This window comes from Hyperoodon ampullatus, assembly GCF_949752795.1.
Source record: "Hyperoodon ampullatus genome assembly, chromosome: 16".
Lineage (NCBI taxonomy): Eukaryota > Metazoa > Chordata > Mammalia > Artiodactyla > Ziphiidae > Hyperoodon > Hyperoodon ampullatus.
The window spans coordinates 78,101,314-78,125,997 of record NC_136929.1 but is presented as its reverse complement, the minus strand read 5'-3'; the positions used below and the strand labels follow the sequence as shown (position 1 = coordinate 78,125,997).

Genomic DNA, 24,684 nt, shown 5'->3' with positions numbered 1-24,684 from the left:
AGGAGCCCCTTCGCGGGCGGAGACTGCGGGTGGCGGAGGGGGAAAGCTTCGGAGCCGCGGAGGAGACCACAGCCACAGGGGTACGGAGGGCAAAGCAGAGAGATTCCCGCACAGAGGATCGGTGCCGACCGGCACTCACCAGCCTGAGAGGCTTGTCTGCTCGCCCGCTGGGACGGGTGGGGGCTGGGAGCTGAGGCTCGGGCTTCAGTCAGAGCGCGCTGGCGGCGTGAACACAGCCTGAAGGGAGTTAGTGCGCCACGGCTGGCCGGGAGGGAGTCCGGGGAAAAGTCTGGAGCTGCCGAAGAGGCAAGAGACTTTTCCTTCCCTCTTTGTTTCCTGGTGCGTGAGGAGAGGGGATTCAGAGCGCTGCTTAAAGGAGCTCCAGAGACGGGCGCGAGGCGCGGCTGAAAGCATGGACCCCAGAGACGGGCGTGGGACGCTGGGGCTGCTGCTGCCGCCACCAAGAAGCCTGTGTGCGAGCGCAGGTCACTCTCCACACCTCCCCTTCCGGGAGCCTGTGCTGCCCGCCACTGCCACGGTCCCGGGCTCCACAGACAACATCCCCGGGAGAACGCACGGGCGCGCCTCGTGCTGCCGCAACGTCACGCCGGCCTCCGCCGACGCACGCTCGCCCCGCCTCCGTGCCCCTCCCTCCCCCGCGGCCTGAGGGAGCCAGAGCCCCCGCATCAGCGGCTCCTTTAACCCCGTCCTGTCTGAGCGAAGAACAGACGCCCTCCGGCGACCTACACGCAGAGGCGGGGCCGAATCCAAAGCTGAGCCCCGGGAGCTGTGCGAACAAAGAAGAGAAAGGGGAATCTCTCCCAGCAGCCTCAGAAGCAGCGGATTAAAGCTCCGCAATCAACTTGATGTACCCTGCATCTGTGGAATACCTGAAGAGACAACGAATCATCCCAAATTGAGGCAGTGGACTTTGGGAGCAACTTGGGATTTGCTTTCTGCATCTGTTTCTAGTTTTATGCTTATTTTAGTTTAATATTTAGAGCTTATTAGCATTGGTAGATTTGTTTATTGATTTGGTTGCTCTCTTCCATGTTTTTTTTTCCTTTTTCTCTTTTTGTGAGTGCATATGTGCTTCTTTGTGTGATTTTGTCTGTATACCTTTGCTTTTACCATTTGTCCTAGGGTTCTGTCTGTTTTTTGTTGGGTTTTTTTTTAGTATAGTTTTTAGCGCTTGTTATCATTGCTGGATTTGCTTTTTGGTTTGGTTGCTCTGGTCTTTCTTTTTCTTTCTATTACTTTAAAAAAATTTTTTTAAATAATATTTTTTACTTTAATAACTTTATTTTTTTCTTTTTTTTTTTCCTCCCTTTTCTTCTCAGCCGAGTGGCTGACAGGGTCTTGGTGCTCTGGCCGGGTGTCAGGCCTGAGCCTCTGAGGTGGGAGAGACGAGTTCAGGACATTGATCCACCAGAGACCTCCTGGCCCCACATAATATCAAACAGCGAAAGCTCTCCCAGAGATCTCCATCTCAATGCTAAGACCCAGCTCCACTCAACAAGCAGCAATCTACAGTGCTGGACACCCTATGCCAAACAACTAGCAAGACAGGAACACAATGCCACCGGTTAGAGAGGCTGCCTAAAATCATAATAAGTTCAGAGGCACCCCAAAACACACCACCAGATGCGGTCCTGCCCACCAAAAGGACAAGATCCAGTCTCATCCACCAGAACACAGGCACCAGTCCCCTCCACCAGGAAGTCTACACAACCCACTGAACCAACCTCACCCACTGGGGGGAGATATCAAAAATGACGGGAACTACGAACCTGCAGCCTGCAAAAAGGAGACGCCAAACACAGTAAGTTAAGCAAAATGAGAAGACAGAGACATACACAGCAAATAAAGGAACAAAGTAAAAACCCACCAGACCAAAAAAAATGAAGAGGAAATAGGCAGGTGACCTAAAAAAGAATTCACAGTAATGATAGTAAAGATGATTCAAAATCTTGGAAATAGAATGGAGACAATACAAGAAACATTTAACAAGGACCTAGAAGAACTAAAGAGCAAACAAACAATGATGAACAACACAATAAATGAAATTATAAATTCTGTAGAAGGAATCAATAGCAGAATAACTGAGGCAGAAGAACGGATAAGTGACCAGGAAGAAAAAATAGTGGAAATAACTACCACAGAGCAGAACAAAGAAAAGAGTGAAAAGAATTGAGGACAGTCTCAGAGACCTCTGGGACAAAACTAAATGCATCAACATTTGAAATAGAGGCCTCCCAGAAGAAGAAGAGAAACAAAAGGGACTGAGAAAATATCTGAAGAAACTATAGCTGAAAACTGCCCTAATATGGGAAGGAAATAGTCAATCAAGTCTAGGAAGCACAGAGAGTCCCATACAGGAGAAACACACGAAGACACGTATTAATCAACCTATCAAAAATTAAATACAAAGAAAAAATATTAAAAGCAACAAGAGAAAAGCAACAAATAACATACAAGGGAATCCCCATAAGGTTAACAGCTGATCTCTCAGTAGAAACTCTGCAAGCCAGAAGAGAGTGGCAGGACATATTTAAAGTGATGAAAGGGAAAAACCTACAACCAACATTACTCTACCCAGCAAGGATCTCATTCAGATTCAATGGAGAAATTAAAACCTTTACAGACAAACAAAAGCTAAGAGAACTCAGCACCACCAAACCAGCTTTACAACAAATGCTAAAGGAACTTCTCTAGACAGGAAACACAACAGAAGGAAAAGACCTACAATAACAAACCCAAAACAATTAAGAAAATGGTAATAGGAACATGCATATCGATAAGCACCTTAAATGTAAATGGTTTAATGCTCCAACCAAAAGACACAGACCGGCTGAATGGATACAAAAACAAGACCCATATATATACTGTCTACAAGAGACCTACTTCAGACCTAGGGACACATACAGACTGAAAGTGAGGGGATGGAAACAAATATTCCATGCAAACGGAAATCAAAAGAAAGCTGGAGTAGCAATACTCATATCAGACAAAATAGACTTTAAAATAAAGACTATTAGAAGAGACAAAGAAGGACACAACATAATGATAAAGGGATCGATCCAAGAAGAAGATATAACAATTGTAAATATTTATGCACCTAACATAGGAGCACCTCAATACATAAGGCAAATACTAACAGCCATAAAAGGGGAAATCGACAGTAACACATTCATAGTAGGGGACTTTAACACCCCACTTTCACCAATGGACAGATCATCCAAAATGAAAATAAATAAAGAAACACAAGCTTTAAATGATACAGTAAACAAGATGAACTTAATTGATATTTATAGGACATTCCATCCAAAAACAACAGAATACACTTTCTTATCAAGTGCTCATGGAACATTCTCCAGGATAGATCATATCTTGGGTCACAAATTAAGCCTTGGTAAATTTAAGAAAATTGAAATCGTACCAAGTATCTTTTCCGACCACAATGCTATGAGACTAGATATCAATTACAGAAAAAAATCTGCAAAAATCACAAACACATGGAGGCTAAGCAATACACTACTAAATAACCAAGAGATCACTGAAGAAATTAAAGAGGAAATCAAAAAATACCTAAAAACAAATGACAATGAAAACACAACGACCCAAAACCTATGGGATGCAGCAAAAGCAGTTCTAAGAGGGAAATTTATAGCAATACAATCCTACCTCAAGAAATAAGAAACACCTCAAGAAAACAACCTAAACTTACACCTAAAGCAATTAGAGAAAGAAGAACAAAAAACCCCCAAAGTTAGCAGTAGAAAAGAAATAAAGATCAGATCAGAAATCAATGAAAAAGAAATGAAGGAAACAAGAGCAAAAATCAATAAAACTAAAAGCTAGTTCTTTGAGAAGATAAACAAAATTGATGAACCACTAGCCAGACTCATCACGAAAAAAAGGAAAAAGACTCAAATCAATAGAATTAGAAATGAAAAAGGAGAAGTAACAACTGACACTGCAGAAATACAAAGGATCATGAGAGATTACTACGAGCCACTCTATGCCAATAAAATGGACAACCTGGAAGAAATGGACAAATTCTTAGAAAAGCACATCCTTACAAGACTGAACCAGGAAGAAATCAAAAATATAAACAGGCCAATCACAAGCACTGAAATTGAAACTGAGATTAAAAGTCTTCCAACAAACACAAGTGCAGGACCAGATGGCTCCACAGGTGAATTCTATCAAACATTTAGAGAAGAACTAGCATCTATCCTTCTCAAACTCTTCCAAAACATAGCAGAGGGAGGAATGCTCCCAAACTCACTCTACGAAGCCACCATCACCCTGATACCAAAACCAGACAAAGATGTCACAAAAAAACAAAACTACAGGTCCATATCATGGATGAACACAGATGCAAAACTCCTCAATAAAATACTAGCAAACAGAATCCAACAGCACATTAAAGGGATCATACACCATGATCAAGTGGGGTTTATCCCAGAAATGCAAGGATTCTTCAATATACACAAATCAATCAATGTGATACAACATATTAATAAACTGAAGGATAAAAACCATATGATATTCTCAATAGATGAAGAAAAATCTTTCAACAAAATTCAACACCGATTTTTGATAAAAACCCTCCAGAATGTAGGCAAAGAGGGAACTTTCCTCAACATAATAAAGGCCATATATGACAAACCCACAGCCAGCATCGTTCTCAATGGTGAAAAACTGAAACCATTTCCACTAAGATCAGGAAGAAGACAAGGTTGCCCACTCTCACCACTATTATTCAGCATAGTTTTGGAAGTTTTAGCCACAGCAATCAGCGAAGAAAAAGAAATAAAAGGAATCCAAATAGGAAAAAAAAGAAATAAAACTGTCACTGTTTTATTTACTGTCACTGTTTGCAGATGACATGATACTATACATAGAGAATCCTGAAGATGCTACCAGAAAACTACTAGAGCTAATCAATGAATTTGGTAAAGTGGAAGGATACAAAATTAATGCACAGAAATCTCTTGCATTCCTATACACTAATGACAAAATATCTGAAAGAGAAATTAAGGAAACACTCCCATTTACCACTGCAACAAAAAGTATAAAATACCTACGAATAAACCTACCTAAGCACACAAAAGACCTGTACTAAAAAAACTATAAGACACTGATGAAAGAAGATAAAGATGATACCAACAGATGGAGATAAACCATGTTCCTGGATTGGAAGAATCAACATCATGGAAATGACTATACTACCCAAAGCAGTCTACAGATTCAAGGCAATCCCCATCAAATTACCAATGGCATTTTTCACAGAACTGGAACAAAAACTTTCACAATTAGTATGGAAACACAGAAGACCCCGAATAGCCAAAGCAATCTTGAGAAGGAAAAACGGAGGTGGAGGAATCAGGCTCCCAGACTTCAGACTATACTACAGGGCTACAGTAATCAAGAGAGTATGGTACTGGCACAAAAACAGAAAGATAGATCAATGGAACAGGATAGAAAGCCCAGAGATAAACCCATATACATATGGTCACCTTATCTTTGATAAAGGAGGCAAAAACACACAATGGAGAAAAGACAGTCTCTTCAATAAGTGGTGCTGGGAAAACTGGAGAGCTACATGTAAAAGAATGAAATTAGAACACTCCTTAACACCATACACAAAAATAAAGTCAAAATGGATTAAAGACCTAAATGTAAGGCCAGACACTATAAAACTCTTAGAGGAAAACATAGGCAGAACACTCTATGACATAAATCACAGCAAGATCCTTTCTGACCCACCTCCTAGAGAAATGGAAATAAAAACAAAAATAAACAAGTGGGACCTAATGAAACTTAAAAGCTTTGCACAGCAGAGGAAACCATAAACAAGATGAAAAGACAACTCTCAGAATGGGAGAAAATATTTGCAAACGAAGCAACTGACAAAGAATTCAATGTCCAAAATATACAAGCAGCTCATGCAGCTCAATATCAAAAAAACAAACAACCCAATCCAAAAATGGGCAGAAGACCTAAATAGACATTTCTCCAAAGAAGATATACAGATTGCCAACAAACACATGAAAGAATGCTCAACATCATTAATCATTAGAGAAATGCAAATCAAAACTACAGTGAGGTATAGTACAATGACCTCACACCAGTCAGAATGGCCATCATCAAAAAATCTACAAACAAGGGCTTCCCTGGTGGCCCAGTGGTTGAGAGTCCGCCTGCCGATGCAGGGGACACGGGTTCGTGCCCCGGTCTGGGAGGATCCCACATGCCGCAGAGCGGCTGGGCCCGTGAGCCATGGCTGCTGAGCCTGCGCGTCCGGAGCCTGTGCTCCGCAACGGGAGAGGCCACAACAGTGAGAGGCCCGCGTACCGCAAAAAAAAAAAAAAAAAAAAAAATCTATAAACAATAAATGCTGAGAGGGTGTGGAGAAAAGGGAACCCTCTTGCACTGTTGGTGGGAATGTAAATTGATACAGCCACTATGGAGAACAGTATGGAGGTTCCTTAAAAAACTAAAACTAGAACTGGCATACGACCCAGCAATCCCATTACTGGGCATATACCCTGAGAAAAGCACAATTCAAAGAGTCATGTACAATGTTTATTGCAGCTGTATTTACAATAGCCAGGACATGAAAGCAACCTAAGTGTCCATCAACAGATGAATGGATAAAGAAGATATGGCACATATATACAATGGAATATTACTCAGCCATAAAAAGAATTGTAATTGAGTTATTTGCGTTGAGGTGGATGGACCTAGAGACTGTCATACAGAGTGAAGTAAGTCAGAAAGAGAAAAACAAACACCGTATGCTTACACATATATATGGAATCTAAAAAAAAAAAAAAGGTTCTGAGGAACCTAGGGCCAGGACAGGAATAAAGACGCAGAGGTAGAGAATGGACTTGAGGACACAGGGAGGGGGAAGGGTAAGCTGGGATGACGTGAGAGAGTGGCATGGACACATGTACACTACCAAATGTAAAATAGATAGCTAGTGGGAAGCAGCTGCATAGCACAGGGAGATCAGCTCGGTGATTTGTGACCACCTAGAGGGGTGGGATAGGGAGGGTGGGAGGGAGGTTCAAGAGGGAGGGGATATGGGGATATAGGTATATGTATAGCTGATTCACTTTGTTATACAGCAGAAACTAACACTCCATTGTAAAGCAATTATACTCCAATAAAGATGTTTAAAAAAAAAGAAAAAAACACAACAGTCTTCAAAAGGTTAATGTTATGGAGAAAAAGGTGTGGGCTTTCCTAAGTTAAAAAAGACTAAAGAGGACTTCCCTGGTGGTCCAGTGGTTAAGACTCCACGCTCCCAATGCAGGGGGCACGGGTTCTATCTCTGGTCGGAAAACTGAGATCCTGCACGCCTCGTTGTGCGGCCGGAAAAACAAAACAAAACAAAACAAAAAGACTAAAGAGTTGTAACAACTGAATGTAATACATAAACCTTGACTGGATCCTATTTTTAAAAAAACACCTTTAAAAGGCAATTTTGGGATCACAGGGAGAATTCTATATTGCATTTGCATAGATAAGGTCCCTAGGTATAATAACAGTATTGTGGTTATATAGAAGAATGTCCTAATTTTTACTTGATATTTTAAATGATATAATGTCTGCATACTATTTGCAATGAAATGACTCAGCAAACTATATACAGACGTAAATACAGATATAAATTTAAGTACAGATACAGATATATAGACACACATACCAATATAGACAGACAGAGTAAATATGGAAAAATATCAACAGTTGCATCTAGGTGGTGGGTATACTGGTAATTACGGCAGTGGTCTTTCAACGTTTCTGGATGTTTGAAATTTTCCAAAATAAAAGGTTAAGGGGACTTCCCTGGTGGTCCAATAGTTAAGACTTTGCACTTCCACTGCAAGGGGTTTGATCCCTGGTAAGGGAAGTTCTGCATGCTGCACAGTGCGGCCAAAAAAAAAAAAAAAAAATTGAAAAGGTTAAGGGAGAGTACTGTTTAAAAAATAAGGAAAAGACATTTGACTCTTTACACCAAGGAATTACTCGAAATTAGGAATAAGTTTTTATCCCAAAACTGCCCAATCCTCAACAGTAAGCATAGACACCTTTTGCCATATCATTTGTGTTTTTCTATAACTTACTCTAAGGAACATATACATAAAAACACCATTAAAATTGAAAACTAAAAATAATGGAAATGACTCAGTCCTACCACAAAGAACATTAAATACTGATATATTATTTGATGATCTGCATAAAGATGAGAAACATTAAAATTACGGTTATGAAGGCTACAGAACGTACCATAAGCATTTCCATGTTGAGTGGGAAAAGAACACAATTTTATTATACAATATTTTATGATTACAAAATGTGGAGGGGGTAAAAAAGGGCAGGGAGTGAGCACAGCAACAGGACTTAAAAATTTTTTCAAAAAAGGACAAGAAGAAAATATACTAGAAATGCCTCGAGAGCTCCATGAGTTTGGACCATCAGACACTGAGTGCCAGTTCTCTGGCAGGAACGTGCCGGGTGCTGGGAACTCGGACAGCGACGAGTGTCTGGGTTGGGGGGGATGCCTTTTGTGAGTAATAACTCCCATCACCAACCTACTGCTCACACTTCACATCTTCTATCCTGTGCCCCACCATCAGCACACACATTTTAACTCAATTTTAAACTTTTCTAAGCTCTCAAGAAAAATGGTGCATGCAGAACTCGCTGCCTCCCTTTTTGAAGACCCACGCTGCTACATGAGGTTTGAAATTGGCATGAGTTGTCCTGCAATTTGTTCCTGGAAAGTCACAAATTCTATGTCTGGTTCTGTGTCCTATCCAGGCTCAGTGGCTGTGCAGCAGGTAGGATCTCACAATTAAAGACGCAGGGACAAGGAAAAAATGCAGAAAGGACTTTTCTTGTCTTAGAACAACCAGGTGACACTGTCAGTTAACTACAGAACAGAGAAAAATAAGTAACTCACCTTTAGGATGGTTATGGTTTTCTTCCTTCAAATCATTTTTTTTCACAAGTGCTTCTTGATATTGAGCCTCATAAAACAAATTGGGAGAAGCACCACTTTTTGAAGTTAAGACAAAATCTTGATGAGTAGTTCTACGGAAGTTGTTTTGTTCATCGGATAAAATGTTGGAAGTGTGGTTTTTTTCTTGGGTTTGATTCTGGTAGATATATGATGGTAAGAAGGGCGTGGGTTTCTCTGCAGTGGCTGAATTTCCTGGAGATCTGGACTTCTGGCTCTGGTCGTCAGGCACTAGAGTTAAACCTTACAATTAAGAAAATCAACAAAACTGATGACTTTCTGTAACATTTTCTATACTACCTGTTACCCCTACTATTGAGTACAAAGTTTTCTCCCAAGTGATAAAAGTATCTCTTCCTCATTAATAGGAAACTATGTTTAACAAAATCATGAAACTGTAAGACTCCAAAGTGACCTTTGATTTTTGAATATATTTATGCCATGATTCATGTGCAGTTTGTACGTGGCAGAGCTGCAGCACCGCCTAACTCTGGAAGGCACCAATCATGCTCCATCCATGAGCACTGCTGGGAGCTGTCAACTCTACAGCCCTGTGACGAATACAGTTAAATGGAGAGCACCAACACAGATAGGTACAAATAATCTGAATTGCTCCTTGATGATCAATAACTGCTGTGTCACAACACATAAACGCATTTTCCCTTTATATTACCATTAACATGTTGGTAACCTCAGGTGGTGGAATTATGGGTGACTTCTGTTTTATACTTTTCTGTAGTTCCTAAATTTCCTGTATTACTTTTGACCTGTTTTGTTTCTTAAGTCTCTACTTTTGAAATCACCCAATAAACAGAGAGAGGATTCCCTTTCTACAGACCTCTAAGGTACAGTCCTTAGAGGACAGACAGCAATACTAGCCATCCTGCCTGCCGTACCAGTCCGTTGGAATCCTGCTACGTTCCTCTGTTCTCCCAGATTGTTTCAATTAAACAGAATTAAAAGACACAATGGGAAGTGTTTCATAAAAGAGGCGTATGCCACTTACGTCCTGTACCATCTGCCTCATCCCCAGCCCACAGATAAGACTGGAAAGCAGGCAGGTCCTCACTGACTATCAGATTCAACCTCCCTGAATAACAACACTCTCCCACTAAATATTTTTAACGAATGGTCAACCCACTTCAGCCTAACGACATCTTTGACAGAAGAGCAACAACCCAAAGCAGCAGTTCTCATAGCAAGATCTGTAAACCCCTGGAGGTCTCCAAAACTCTTTCAGGGCATCCACCAAGCTCTAAGCTATTTTCAGAAATATTAAGACAGTACTTGCCTTTTTCACTGTGTTGACATATGTACTGACGCTGCAAAGGCAAAATGGAAACTTCCTGGAGACTTCATTCAAAAGCAGTACAGCAGCACCCACTGCGCTAGCAGTCACTGTGTTCATCACCACCATGTACTCTCAGTTTAAAACCAAAAAACAACAGTTTTGGGCTTCCCTGGTGACGCAGTGTTTAAGAATCCACCTGCCAATGCAGGGGACACGGGTTCGAGCCCTGGTCCGGGAAGATCCCACATGCCGCGGAGCAACTAAGCCCGTGCGCCACAACTACCAAGCCTGCACTCCAGAGCCCGTGAGCCACAACTACCAAAGCCCGCACGCCTGGAGCCCATGCTCTGCAACAAGAGAAGCCACCACAATGAGAAGCCCGCACACCACAAAGAAGAGTAGCCCCCACTCACCGCAACTAGAGAAAGCCCATGAACAGCAACAAAGACCCAACGCAGCCAAAAATAAATTAAAAAAATTTTTTTAAAAACCTTAAAAAAAAGTTTTACTTAAGAATGTCCTAGGGCCTCCCTGGTGGCGCAGTGGTTGAGAGTCCGCCTGCTGATGCAGAGGATACGGGTTCGTGCCCCGGTCTGGGAGGATCCCATATGCCGCGGAGCGGCTGGGCCCGTGAGCCACGGCCGCTGAGCCTGCACGTCCGGAGCCTGTGCTCCGCAACGGGAGAGGCCACAACAGTGAGAGGCCCGCGTACCGCAAAAAAAAAAAAAAAGAATGTCCTAGATAAAGCAGCAAAAATTATTAAATTTTTAAATTAAATTTTAAGCCTTGAGTACATGAACATTCTATAGGACAAAATGAGAAGTACGCATAAATCACTTCTGCCGTAAACCAAGACACAGGCTGTGAAATTTTTGAGCTATAAGCTCAACTAGAGGAACTTCCCTGGCAGTACAGTGGTTAAGACTCCAAGCTTCCAATGCAGGGGGGTAGAGTGCTCTGGTCGGGGAACTAACATCCCACATGCCGCATGGCGCAGACCAAAAAAAAAAAAATCTGCTAAGCTCAACTAGACACTTCTTTCAGGGAACATCATTTTTACTTGAAAGAATGAATGACAAACCATGATGATTTAAACCTCAGTACTTGGCAGGCATTTTCTCAAAGATGAAACAAGTGAGTCAGTTACTTCAAGGAAGCTGACAATATTTGTTGCCAATGATAAAATCTGAACTTCCAATTAAAAATGAGAATGTTGGAAAACATGTCCATCACCATGAGCTTGACAACTTTATAATACTGTTATGATGAGATCTGTGGTAGTATTAATGGATATAAATTTTTATAATGAAATATGTCAATATTTTAAAAACCTACATAACTCAGGGAACTATTATTTTCCAAATAACCAATGCATGGTTTGGTTTTACCAAACCAAAGGTGATGAAAAATCCATTCAAAATGCCAAGATAATTAATGAAAGAATAAATAATCATAATAATTGACTACCAGGTTTATATAAAACATTTTGAAAGGCACAGTAAATTTTCAAAATGTATGTGTTAAATTCAGGTTTTTTTTTTTTTTTTTTTTTTTTTTTGCAGTACGTGGGCCTCTCACCGCTGTGGCCTCTCCCGTTGCGGAGCACAGGCTCCGGACACGCAGGCTCAGCAGCCATGGCTCATGGCCCAGCCACTCCACGGCATGTGGGATCCTCCCAGACCGGGGCACGAACCCATGTCCCCTGCATCGGCAGGCAGACTCTCAACCACTGCGCCACCAGGGAAGCCCTAGGTATTTTTTATATTAAAAAAAATTATTGATCACTAGCAGTTAACTTAAATGTTCTTCCCAGAAAACATCACTTAAAAGTTTTACTTGTATAGAGAATGGGCTTCAGGACACGGGGAGTGGGAAAGAGAAGCTGGGACGAAGTGAGAGAGTGGCATGGACATATACACACTACCAAATGTAAAATAGATAGCTAGTGGGAAGCAGCCGCGTAGCACAGGGAGATCAGCTGGGTGCTTTGTGACCACCTAGAGGGGTGGGATAGAGACGCAAGAGGGAGGAGATATGAGAACATATGTGTGTGTATAGCTGATTCAGTTTGTTATAAAGCAGAAACTGACACACCATTGTAGAGCAATTATACTCCAATAAAGATGTTTAAAAAAAAAAAAAAAGGAAGAAAGAAACTAACACAACATTGTAAAGCAATTATACTCCAATAAAGATGTTTTAAAAAAAAAAGTTTTACTTGTTTATTTTTGTCTTAAGGAAGGATAAATGCACAGTGCTTGCCAAGTAGAGTCTGATGATTAACTCCTGAGTTTCTGTGACTTCCTTCTGGAATCCCTGCTCTTGGGGTTATCTGAGAAATTAGATGATCTGCCTATGACTTTATGTTTTTTTTTGTTTTTTTTTGTTTTTTTTTGTTTTTTTCTGCGGTACGCGGGCCTCTCACTGTTGTGGCCTCTCCCACTGCGGAGCACAGGCTCCGGACGCGCAGGCCCAGCGGCCATGGCCCACAGGCCCAGCCGCTCCGCGGCATGTGGGATCCTCCCGGACCGGGGCACGAACCCGTGTCCCCTGCATCGGCAGGCGGACTCTCAACCACTGCACCACCAGGGAAGCCCTGACTTTATCTTTTAATGTGACCTTTCTCTTATGCCATGTGCACCTGAGAGAGTAAGATGCCAGTAGAAACCCAGACTCTGGAGCTCAACAAACCTCACTCCAGGTGTGGAAATTAAATACAGGTTGGGTACAGCAAATAAAAGAGAGATTATTGTCATTCCACTTAGAACTGTATGATCCCAGAGTTTGAAGGAAATGTACACTTAGTTTATTCCAATAACTCATAGAATGCATAAAGGCATAATATAACATCCCATTGAGTGGTATGGTTTGTAATTACTGTTATTTATTTATTCATTTCACTTAATTTGATGTTTTAAATTGTGGAAGTAATTCTTGCTTATTTTGGCAACTCAAATAATTCGAAGTATAAAGTTAATCTGCATAAGTACACATCCTCTTATAAAATCAATCCCTGGGCTTCCCTGGTGGCGCAGTGGTTGAGAGTCTACCTGCCGATGCAGGGGACACGAGTTTGTGCCCCGGTCCGGGAAGATCCCACATGCCGCGGAGCGGCTGGGCCCGTGAGCCATGGCCACTGAGCCTGTGCGTCCGGAGCCTGTGCTCCGCAACGGGAGAGGCCACAACAGTGAGAGGCCTGCGTACAGCAAAAAAAAAAAAAAAAAAAAAATCAATCCCTTGGAGTAACTATTATTAATAGTCATGTACGATTTCATATCCTTTTTTATGCTTATACAAAAGTCTACAGGCACGGGGCTTCCCTGGTGGCACAGTGGTTGAGAGTCCGCCTGCCGATGCAGGGGACACAGGTTCGTGCCCCGGTCTGGGAGGATCCCACATGCCGCGGAACAGCTGGGCCCGTGAGCCATGGCCGCTGAACCTGCGCATCCGGAGCCTGTGCTCTGCGAGGGGAGAGGCCACAGCAGTGAGAGGCCCGCCTACCGCAAAAAAAAAAAAAAAAAAAAAAGTCTACAGGCATACTCAAAATTACTTTCAAGAATAAATCATTCCAGCGGGCTTCCCTGGTGGCGCAGTGGCTGAGAGTCCGCCTGCCGATGCAGGGGACACGGGTTCGTGCCCCGGTCCGGGAAGATCCCACATGCTGCTGAGCGGCTGGCCCGTGAGCCATGGCCGCTGAGCCTGCGCGTCTGGAGCCTGTGCTCCACAGCGGGAGAGGCCACAACAGTGAGAGGCCCGCGTACCGCAAAAAAAAAAAAAAAAAAAAAAAAGAATAAATCATTCTGACCTTGAATGATTCTGACTTTCAGAAACTTCCTAAAATTTTATGATACTTTAGAAACTGAGATCTAGGGACTTCCCTGGTGGTCCAGTGGTAAAGAAACCGCCTACCAATACAGGGGACGCGGGTTCGATCCCTAGTCGGGAAACTAACATCCTGAATGCCACAGGGCAACTAAGCCCACATACCACAACTACTGAGCTCGCACACCTCAATGAGAGCCCTCACGCCCAAGAGCCCACACGCCACAACTAGAGAGAGAAAAAAACCTGCACACCACAACTAGAGAGAAGCCTGAGTGCTGCAACGAAGAAAAAATGATCTCGCATGCCTCAGCGAAGATCCCGTGTGCCGCAACTAAGACCTGACGCAGCCAAATAAAGAAAGAAAAAAAGAAACTGAGATCTATTTTAATTAATGCAATAATTATTTTTAATAATCTTTATTTTTAAAGAAAAAATGCCAAGACATTCTAATATATTTTAATGTAACAGAGCATGAAAATTCACTAATATGATTTCAGATTCCATATTGTGAATAACTGTTAAGAAACGACCACTTGTTGAGTTTGGTGCAGTATCAAAGAAATAACCAAAATTTTTTGAAAAGCCTATTAAAATACTCCTCTCTCCTTTTTCCAATTACATGTCTGTGTGAGGCTGGGTTTTTTTTTCACATACATCAACCAAAACAACATAACTGAAGAGATGGGAGGCAAAAGTAGATGCAAGAATCAGCTGAGTTCTTTAAGCCAGAAGTTAAAGAGATTTTCAAAAACATTAAACAATGCAATTCTTCTCACTAAGTTTTTAGAAAAACTTTTTTCATTAAAAAATGTTATTCTCTGGTTGTGCAGTGGTTAAGAATCTACCTGCCAATGCAGGGGACACAGGTTCGAGCCCTGGTCCGGGAAGATCCCACGTGCCGTGGAGCAACTAAGTCTGTGCACCACAACTAGTGAAGCCCGCTCAGCCTAGAGCCCATGCTCTGCAACAAGAGAAGCCACTGCAATGAGAAGCCTGCGCACCACAACAAAGAGTAGCCCCTGCTCGCCACAACTAAAGAAAGCCCACATGCAGCAACAAAGACCCAAGGCAGCCAAAAAAAAAAAACTTATTTATAGCATGTAATTGGTTATTATTTTAAATGAATTAGTTTTTAAATTTCTAAGTTTTAATTTCTAACACAGTAAATATCAATAGCTATAGCCCATATAACACAAGCTCTTTGGGGTCCTCAATAATTTAAGAGTGTTACAGGGCCCGGAAACCAAAAAATGTGAAAATGGCCCTAAAGCAATTGTTCCATAACTCCATGGAGGTAGTTCTTATATTAATAAGTTTGAAATCTGCTTCCCTATTGCTCTACCATAGTGCTATTTCTACCTTAAGAACTATCACAGGCTATTGTAATTGATTTTGGTTACTATTTTTATGTATTCCATAAAGGCACTCAATTATTTCAAGATACACACCACGTTCCCTATATTCTCTAAGATAAACATCCAAATTCCCTAAACCACTCTTCATTTGCTACCGTTCTCATCACCAGCACTACCACCACTCCCCGAGCACCATCCAGCCACACCCTGCACATTCATTTGCCAATATCTTTTCTTCTTTGTATTCTCAATGTCCAGCGCAACCTCTGAAGAGAACGAGCATTTTACTGAATCAGTAAAGCTTGTCTCTTAAAAAGTAGCACCAAGAAGCAAACACACTGCTCCAGGTCGCTATTTTTCAAACTGTGGGACATAAACCATCTTATCAGCAGACACAACAGATCATGAATGGCATTTTTTTAATGACATAAAATATAATAAACAAAATAGAAAATATCCTTGTTACCTGCCAGGCACACCAATAAGAACTGATTCATGAAATTTCTTTGAAATTATGAGTCTTCATTTAAAATATTTTTGTTACTATGCGGCATGGTCAAAAAACTTTCAAAACTACTGCTCCAGATCACATTTCCACTGCTTTCCCCCCACTGATAAGCACATCATGCTTTCTATTAATTGATCTGGCATACAACAGAAAAACTGTCCTCTACTACCACAGAAAATATTTCTGGTATGGCTCTTTAGCTGAGCAGAATGGCTTCTACACATATGCATCTTTATGACCCTGAGCAGTTTTTCATTCATCAGGCAGGGGTTGTAAACCTAAACCAGTAGCCCTAGGCCAAATTCAGCTCTGGATCTTTTATTCTGCTGGGTCTTTTTAAATTTTTATTTTATAAATAAATATGAATGCCTTTAAGCAGGGCACACATGCTCCAGAATGGCACAGATCCCTCATCCCAATTATATTACACCACCACCATTCCATAGTTGACTGCTTGGCTTCTTAAGAAATTGGAGTTTGCAACATATGATAGAGAAATGGTAGAAATAACCTGTCAAACAATGAAAGATAGGAAGTGTACGTTAACTGTCCATCTCTGTACTAACCAAAGGTCTTACGTAAGCACATAATACCTGGGAGTGTATGCTGCGCAGACACCATGGTGAGCAGCTTCTCCTGTTCCTCCATGAGCCTTTGCAGTTGCTCTAACTGTTGCCTCTTCAGTTGTTCCTGCTTCTTCTGTTGTACTTCTTTCAGCTTTTTAAACATAAAATTAACTTGATTAAACTAACTTAATATTTCTTTATGGGCCTTTGCCCCTTACATTTATCTTAATCCTTCCCATCTCCCTTCTCATATCTTCTCTAATAAAGAGTTTCAAAGAGGGCTCTCTAGGGACTTCCCTGGTGGTCCAGTGGTTAAGACTCCGCGCTCCCCATGCAGGGGGCCCGGGTTCAATCCCTGGTCAGGGAACTAGGTCCCACGTGCTGCAAGTAAAGACCCTGCATGCCGCAACTAAGACCTGGCAGAGCCAAAGAAACACATAAAAATTTTAAAATTCTAAAAATTAAAAAAAAAAGAGGGATCTCTAAGTAACTTAATCTGCCACCAAAACTAAACTCTCAACTAAGAAACAGAAAAAGTCACATGAATCCTTTGACTCTTAAAACAGGGTAGGTATCAGTACATTTATAATCAACTTTTTCTCCCTAATATTTGGTCAACCATTTCCAATTTAGTTTTTACAAAATGAGGGAGAAACCTAAAGATGTTATCGTAAGTGCTATATGTATATCTTACGTATTAAACATGCTTTAATGTTTCATATCAAACAAATGGCAAAATATGGTATTATGAGGCTTTCACAGTAAAGGGGAAGAAACAAAAAGACCCGGAACAGGTGACCTTTCATCGTACCTGCAATAACTGTGCGATAACACAGATACATATTAAGTCAAATCCCGTTTTACCTGTTCAAGCTTTTTAAAAAGTGGGTCTTTATAAGTCACTTCTTTGAATTCACTCAGAGGATCTGAAATAAGGTCATTTTTGTTATCTTCCCAGTGTCCAGGAGCATGCTGACATGCCACTATTTGTGTTCCCTCTTTAGTTGAAGGAAAGACTCTCTGTGCTTCAGATTTATCTGATTGTAACTTGTAAGGGCTGTTGGGCTCCAACTTCTGTTCTTCATGAAGTGAATCTTCTTCACTTATAAAGCTGAAGCTATTTGAAAAATCTGTGGGTTTAATAGGAAAGCTGGTAGAAATGTTCACGTTTGCTCGCTTCTCTTCCTCTGCTTCCAAAATAGGAAATCCACGATTTAATATGACCCCAGCCCGAGAAGGATTGGTCATCCACTGGGTTAAGAAGTTCTGCCCACTGTTTAACTCCGAAGAGGTTGACATCAGGAACATTTTAGTCCAACAACACTATTGTACTTAAATAATGTAAAAGCTAGAAGAGCTGTTAATTTCCAACACCTGTAGAAACAAGACAGCCAACAAAAATGATTAGTTAAAGCTATTCAACCCAAACCTCAACCCAGCACAAAAACCTACTGAATATTTCTTACAGGAAAGACTTTAACTAGCAAAGCAATCGGGCAATAAGTTACATATTTTTAAAACGTCTTTAAAATATCCAAATTGAGGGGATCAAAACTCAAAGTTCCCTTCTGATTTAATCAGTTACTGATGAATTTACACAAGTGCTCAATCAGTTGACCAAAAACTAAGGGTGCTAAAGCATCTTCTAAGTGACTTGATTACCAAAGGAAAAACAGGCCACTGTCAATATCCACTTTGACCACTTGCATGCGTCTGGCCCCAGTCCAGTACTGCTTCTTTGCCCAATACGGGGAGCCCGTGTTCTCCCTGGTCCCGGAACAGACGTCACCGCCACCCCATGGCCTCCCCTGGCACTGTCTGCTGCTGTCCGTTACTCCCCTCCTCCCTCATAATCCCTTGCCCACCAGGCAGTCTCTCATCTGCATTCCTAGAGGTCTCTGACATCACTACTTCGGCAGTCATCTCATTATTAGTGGTAGTTCGCTTCTGTGTTCATAACCTACCAAGCTGTGGGTTCCTTGAAGGTATCTGTATATTCCCCACTGTCTAGCACCATCCATCCCTGGGAGATAGAAGAAACTTGATAAATGTTTGCTAAAAGTAAGTTAAAAATAAATCAGAACTAAGGTTATATTGTTGAAAATACTTCAGTTGTGTTCATTCAATGTGCAACAATAAAAATTTCATTGGTTCACAGCACGGGACAGCTATGCTGTATGAATCATACTCTAAAACAACCAAATTCCTAGTTTAACTCTGTGACTGTGCAACAGATAAGCAACTAACATTTACTGTGTTCTTACTCTGTGCCCAGTACTGTTGTAGGCACTGGGTAGACAGCAGTTAATAACTCAGAGGCTAGTGGGGAAAATACACACAAAAGCCATGTGGGGGTAGGAGACTGCAAGTTTAGACGCGGTGGACAGAAAGGCCTCACTTAGAGCAAAAGCTAAGGACCCGGTGGAAGAGGTGCATGTGGTGCAGCTATGAGGGGCAGAATAAGACCCAGTCATCCACACTTCATGACTCCCGTCTGCAGGAAGCCCCCACCAATGCCCCATTCCTCCCGAAAACCACCAGTTCGCACAGCCCATCACCACTATCCACCTTGACTCCTCCAGGGTTCACGTCTTCATGTTTGGGAATCTATGTATGTCAGCGCCCTTCATCCCTGCCACGCTAACCTCCACGCACGTGCTTATCCTGTCTCCGTGTCCCAAGTATCCCAATGCCAAACACTCACCGTGCGTCACGAGCAAAATCTATTATTCTTAACCTCTTCTCTCACCTTCCTGAGAAAACTTCCTCCTATGGAACCCATACCCTTGGAATACGTATCTTCTTTATTGTTCTTTTTTAGACCTGGACTATTCTCCCTTCCTCTACCATCAAAGTCCCCAATTTTGAACCTCGTATGATCAGACTATATAACCTACCACTCCTTTACTGTCTACCACAACCTACAGAGTGTCCTGGGATCCTCTCCTTCATTCCTGAAAATTCTCTGGCTAAACAACTGGAAGAACAGAGTTGCCATTAACTGAAATGGAGAAAACTGGGGATAAAACAAAACAAAAATGGCAGTGTGATTTGTTTTCTCACTGGTATCACACTTTGAGAACCACAGCTATTACGGCATTAAAAAAAAAAACCCTACTGCTATAGGCAACGACATGGATGAGAAAAGTTGAATCAAAGTCTGACACGAATACTGTGTGATTCCATTTAGTATGGAGTTTGAGAATTGGCAAAATATATTCACAGGTCCAGAAGTCAGAATCATGGTTGTCTAGGAAGCTGGTATTGCCTGGGAAGGGGTTTCTGCCTTCAGGGATGATAGGGATGTTCTTAATCTGGGTGGTGACTACACTGGTATATATGTTTAGGCTGTACACTTAAGATTAAGGCACTCTGAGAATTCCCTGGCAGTCCAGTGGTTAGGACTCTGCACTCTCACTGCCAAGGGCCCAGGGTTCGATCCCTGGTTGAGGAACTAAGATCTGGCAAGCCACATGGTGTGGCCAAAAAAAAAAAAAAAAAAGATTAAGGCACTTTACTGGATATCTCTTACTCCATGTTCTCATGATGCAGCACTCAGACGTCTGCATCTAAAACTCAGCAGGACCCTATGGTCCGTGCCCCCCATGTCCTCAGCCTGCCTTTTTGTCTGTGGAAAAAATTTTAGCCAAAGAATAAGTTTAACCAGAGAAGTGAGAAAATGCAGAAGCAAAGAAAAGCAGTCAAACAGGACAAAACAATAATAGTTTAGTCATTAAGCAAAGGCAAGGCACTTTAGCTCCTTCTCAAGGGTTGTAGCTAATATCCTGAGCCGTCTCCGGTGGGATGTCTTGTAGATAATGAAACCCCCATCAGGTGGGAGAAGTGAACGACATTAACTGTAGCCATGACATAAGCTGCCGCAATTCTAAGAACTGGGCTCAAGAAAACGGGAACAAACCGACTTTGGAACCTAAGATTAACTACTTAAAACAGTCAAGATGACGCTGGCCAGAGCACCGCATGACCAGCTTCAAGATGCCTGTCCGAGCTGCCTGCGCTGCTTCCACGTGGGCCTCTCCCGCCGCCTATAACAGCTCTTGACCCACGACTGTCGACTGTCGCCGGGGAGGGCGGGGGAGGGGAGTCGGCCTTTGGGCAGGAGTCGCCCTCCCCGCTCCCGGCACCCAAAAGAAAGCAAACTCTCCTTTCCACCAGCCTTGCCTCTTCACTGGCTTTTGAGCAGGAGCATCCGGAACTCACTTTCGGTAACACATCTCTCGCCCACGTAAAAAAGAAACCTCCCCTGCTTCTTTTCAGCTTCATCACTATGACCCTAGAGGTATATTTACTGTCGGCATGACGCACAGAAATACAATTCCACCTTAACCTGTTACTTAGTATTGATGCTAAGGCCTTAGTAAAGGGCGCATACGCAGCAAAATGCCTAGAAAGGATTATTAGCAGGTGGACTCAGATCTTCCTGATATCAAAATCTGTTTGAAACGAACGGACAGCCTTGAAACCTCCAAAGACTGCCACGTAAACATTCTTTAAAGCAGCGGGGCGGGGGGGATAAATTCTCTACCTCGCGAGGCGGAAAACGTAGACGCAAACAATTCAAAGCCTCCCTCAGGCCTTGAGAAGTAACTGGTCGCTTAGGAACGTGACTTACCGGTCTCCCAAAGTACACGTCCTTGAAAGCCACCAACCCACAGCAAAGCTTTCAAACCCGAAGCTTTGCAAGACCGCACCTGCCGGCAGGGAGACCGGCCCAGACCAGCAGGAAGGTGACGCACAGACGCGCTCCTCGCGCAGCAGCTCAGAGTGCAGCCGAAACCACAAGCGGAGGGAGCCCGCTAGAAGCCGCCGCGGAACAGCGCTAGCAGGCCCGACACTGACCCAGAGCTCCCCCCGCCGCCCGGCGCCGCTCCCCGCGCGCCCCGCCGCCCCTCGTGGACGCAGGGCGACGAACACACCAGCTGCTCCGGTCCTCCCCACCCCACCCCCGCCATGAAGTCCCGCTCCGCGGCCCCGGCCTCTCAGTCCACTCACACCAGGGCCCGAGCCGTCGTCGTCTCCGCCGCTACCTTTACAAACCACCCGCCACAGCCTCCGCGGCCAGCTTGGCTCCGCCCAGGCCCGAGGGCTCGTGGGAAATGTAGTTCCCACCTGCCCCTCTGCGCTTGCGAGAGCGCGTAGCCGGACTCACGTAAACTACCACTCCCGGCGACCCAGCGTTCCACGTTACTAGGCGCTCACGGCCCGGAGTCTTCCGCCCGGGCTCGGGCAAGGGGTGGTGGCGGCGGGCGGAGAGGCGGGGGGAAACAGCTCCCGGAGAGAACTTCCGGGACAGACAGAGTCCCTCCCCTGCCTTTCAAAACTTCGGCTGGCGCTCTCGCGGTTGGGGCGGGGGCGTCTGTCTAGTTCCGTGTGTCTTTTGTTTTTGTCTTCTTTGCCACGAGTGACCAAGTAAAAGAAAAAAAGGACAGTCGGCCACACTCTCTGATGAGTCAAAGGTAACCTTGTGATGGAGTCACTCCTAAAGTAGCTATCGCTCGTCTTTTCTGCCTAATGCGTAGTTGGCTCTTTGCCCATTAGGTAATAAAGCCTAATTTTTTTTTATTTTTTATTAAAATAAACCTAGTTCTGTTTTGAACACTAAAGTGCAAAACTCGAAAACCGATTTCTTAATTGCCACTGCAGATGCAGACACCGCAAGTTACCGTTGTGTACACACCCAGGCTTTGTGTCTGTTTAAATAAATATGTAAAGAAATCAAATGAAGTGCTATTTTTAACAACCGGTACAGTGTAAGAAACGAACCACTGTTACCAAGTCCAAGCTTGTATTGCTTGCGCCGCAGGAGAGCCCAATAATCGAGAGAGCGGTACGTGGGGCAAGGACTAACGACTGTATTCTGAAAGCCAGCAGACCGAGAAGATGGTGGGCTTGTGCCCCTAAAGAACCATCTCGCCTGAGTTAGAATTCAGTTAGAATTCAGGCTCCTCTTATACTCAAAGGGCAGTAAAGTCAAACATCTCCTGGTTCCCATCAGCCTCTGGAGGGGATGGGTTAATTTCTTCCTCCTTGCAGTCAGTCATTCACAGGTGAGCCTGGTCAGGAGGCTAAACAAAGGTATTTTAGCTTAATGCTCATTACCTGGCAGACAGGGTTCCCAGAGATGGGCCATTGTGTATAACTTAAGCTTACAGGCAACATCCCTTTAGTGATTCACTTGTAATAGAATACAGAAGGTTCTTTCCTATTACAGCCCCCCACTGTCAATGCCCTGAGGGTTTTGCCAACCTGAAGAAAAAGCCATCTCAGCCAGAATGAGGCTGGGGAGAGGCCAGGCCTTGAACCATGATAGGAAATTTGAATTTCATTTGAAACATAATTTTCAAAATAAGAAAAAGGTTGCTCATGCTTCAGTGTGGAGAAGAAATGAGGGGCAGAGATGGGAGACAGGACTCCGCTGCTGGGCAGAGGGCCGGGGCCAAAGGGATGGGGACAGGGCCTGGCTCCCCGGGGTGGAGGGGCAGTCGAGGGCCGAAGCCCAGGACGGAGCCCCGGCGGTGGCTGTCCAGGAGGGGGCTCTGCATGTCGGGGACGTGCTGGGACACAGCGGACCTTCTGCCCTACCCTGGGGGTTGTCTGCACACAGATGGCATTTAGGGCCTCACGTGGGCACTACTGCCCAGCAAGGGCCTAGGGTGGGACTACAGCCAGGGGAACCCGGCGGTCAAGGGTTAAGAGGCCGTTTGGAGAGGGACACCTGCTCGCTGACCCTCCTTAAACCAGTGGGACCCACTGCCCTTCAGGAAACACCAGCTTACTGTGGACAAGCTGCTAGAACAGACTCCATGTTCAAAGACTGACAAAGAGCTACTGTGAATTAAACCCGGTATCTCACCATTCATTAGTTTATTGTTTCTTTTTTTATATATATACATTTACTTACTTACTTACTTACTTACTTACTTACTTACTTATTTATTTATTTTTGGCCGCGTTGGGTCTTCATTGCTCTGCATGGGCTTTCTCTAGTTGTGGCGAGCAGGGGCTACTCTTCGTTGCAGTGTGCAGGCTTCTCATTGCGGTGGCTTCTCTTGTTGTGGAGCACAGGCTCTAGGCGCGTGGGCTTCAGTAGTTGTGGCACACGGGCTCAGTAGTTGTGGCTCATGGGCTCTAGAGTGCAGGCTCAGTAGTCATGGTGCACGGGCTTAGTTGCTCCGCGGCACGTGGGATCTGCCCAGACCAGGATCTGCCCAGACCAGTTCTGGAGCTGCTCTCTGCGCAGACAACACACATAAGCACACAGCTCTGTTTCAGCCACAGATGCAGCACAGCAGACAAACGGTCTGCACTTGCTTTTCCACTTCACGATTTATCTGAGAGATCATTCCTCACCGTCACATATCAAACTGCTTCCTTTGTTATAGTAGCTGGTGTGCACATTTCAGATGTTTATGTACATTGGAAAATAATGTCCAAAAAGATTGCACTCACGGTATGTGAGAGTTTCTAAAAATGAGAGACCATGTTGTCATTCTCTACCCAGAAAATGAACTGAGAACAGGCATGAATTATTCATCCATCCACAGAAATGGTGAGTCAGGTGAGTGAGCAAAGCCGTGTAAGGGAAGAATATACAATTCTGCCTAAAATGTAGGTAAACTGGGACATTCTGTTTCTGATATTCAGAGGCAAACTATTAAATACCAGAGAAGCAGCCAGCACCCAGCTGGAGTTGAATGTGCTTCACAGAGCAAATCAGGCTCCCTGTAGGCAAACCCCAGGGCTATGGTCCAGGATGGGGCAGGCTGGGCCAGCCCCACCAATGACCCACAGAGGGGAGAGCAGCCTACAGGGCAGGCCCTGCACTTGCAGGCCTGGGTCTAATAACTTTGGACTTCAATTTTTACTTCTTACGGCGAGGTGGTTAGATGGTAAATCAATTATGGTGTATCCATATCCATACTCTGTTGATCTTTTTAAACTTTTATGTAACTAGAAATTGTCATTCATAAGAGTTTTAGAAATCTGAAAAAAAATTATTACAAATGGGGTGAGAAACAGGTACAAATAATTTATTTAAATTTTGGTTTTAACTAATGCATAATGAATTGATTTTTTCTTAG

The 24,684-nt window shown here is 43.4% G+C and overlaps 1 protein-coding gene across 2 annotated transcripts in view; it reads right to left on the bottom strand.

The window, feature by feature from the left end:
- The window catches only part of CPAP (centrosome assembly and centriole elongation protein), a gene marked incomplete at its 5' end in the record, with an annotated part of 54,647 nt that extends 36,757 nt beyond the window's left edge, over positions 1–17,890 (bottom strand). Inside the window, 3 exons of one of the 2 annotated variants that reach the window (XM_079721601.1) lie at positions 8,981–9,268; positions 16,595–16,733; positions 17,447–17,890. In XM_079721601.1, the coding sequence (XP_079577727.1) occupies positions 8,981–9,268; positions 16,595–16,733; positions 17,447–17,890 (871 nt within the window). Of the gene's footprint in view, positions 1–8,980; positions 9,281–16,594; positions 16,734–17,446 lie in introns of both variants that reach the window. The other variant, XM_079721602.1, reaches the window with a different exon arrangement.
- Positions 17,891–24,684: the final 6,794 nt, after the last annotated feature.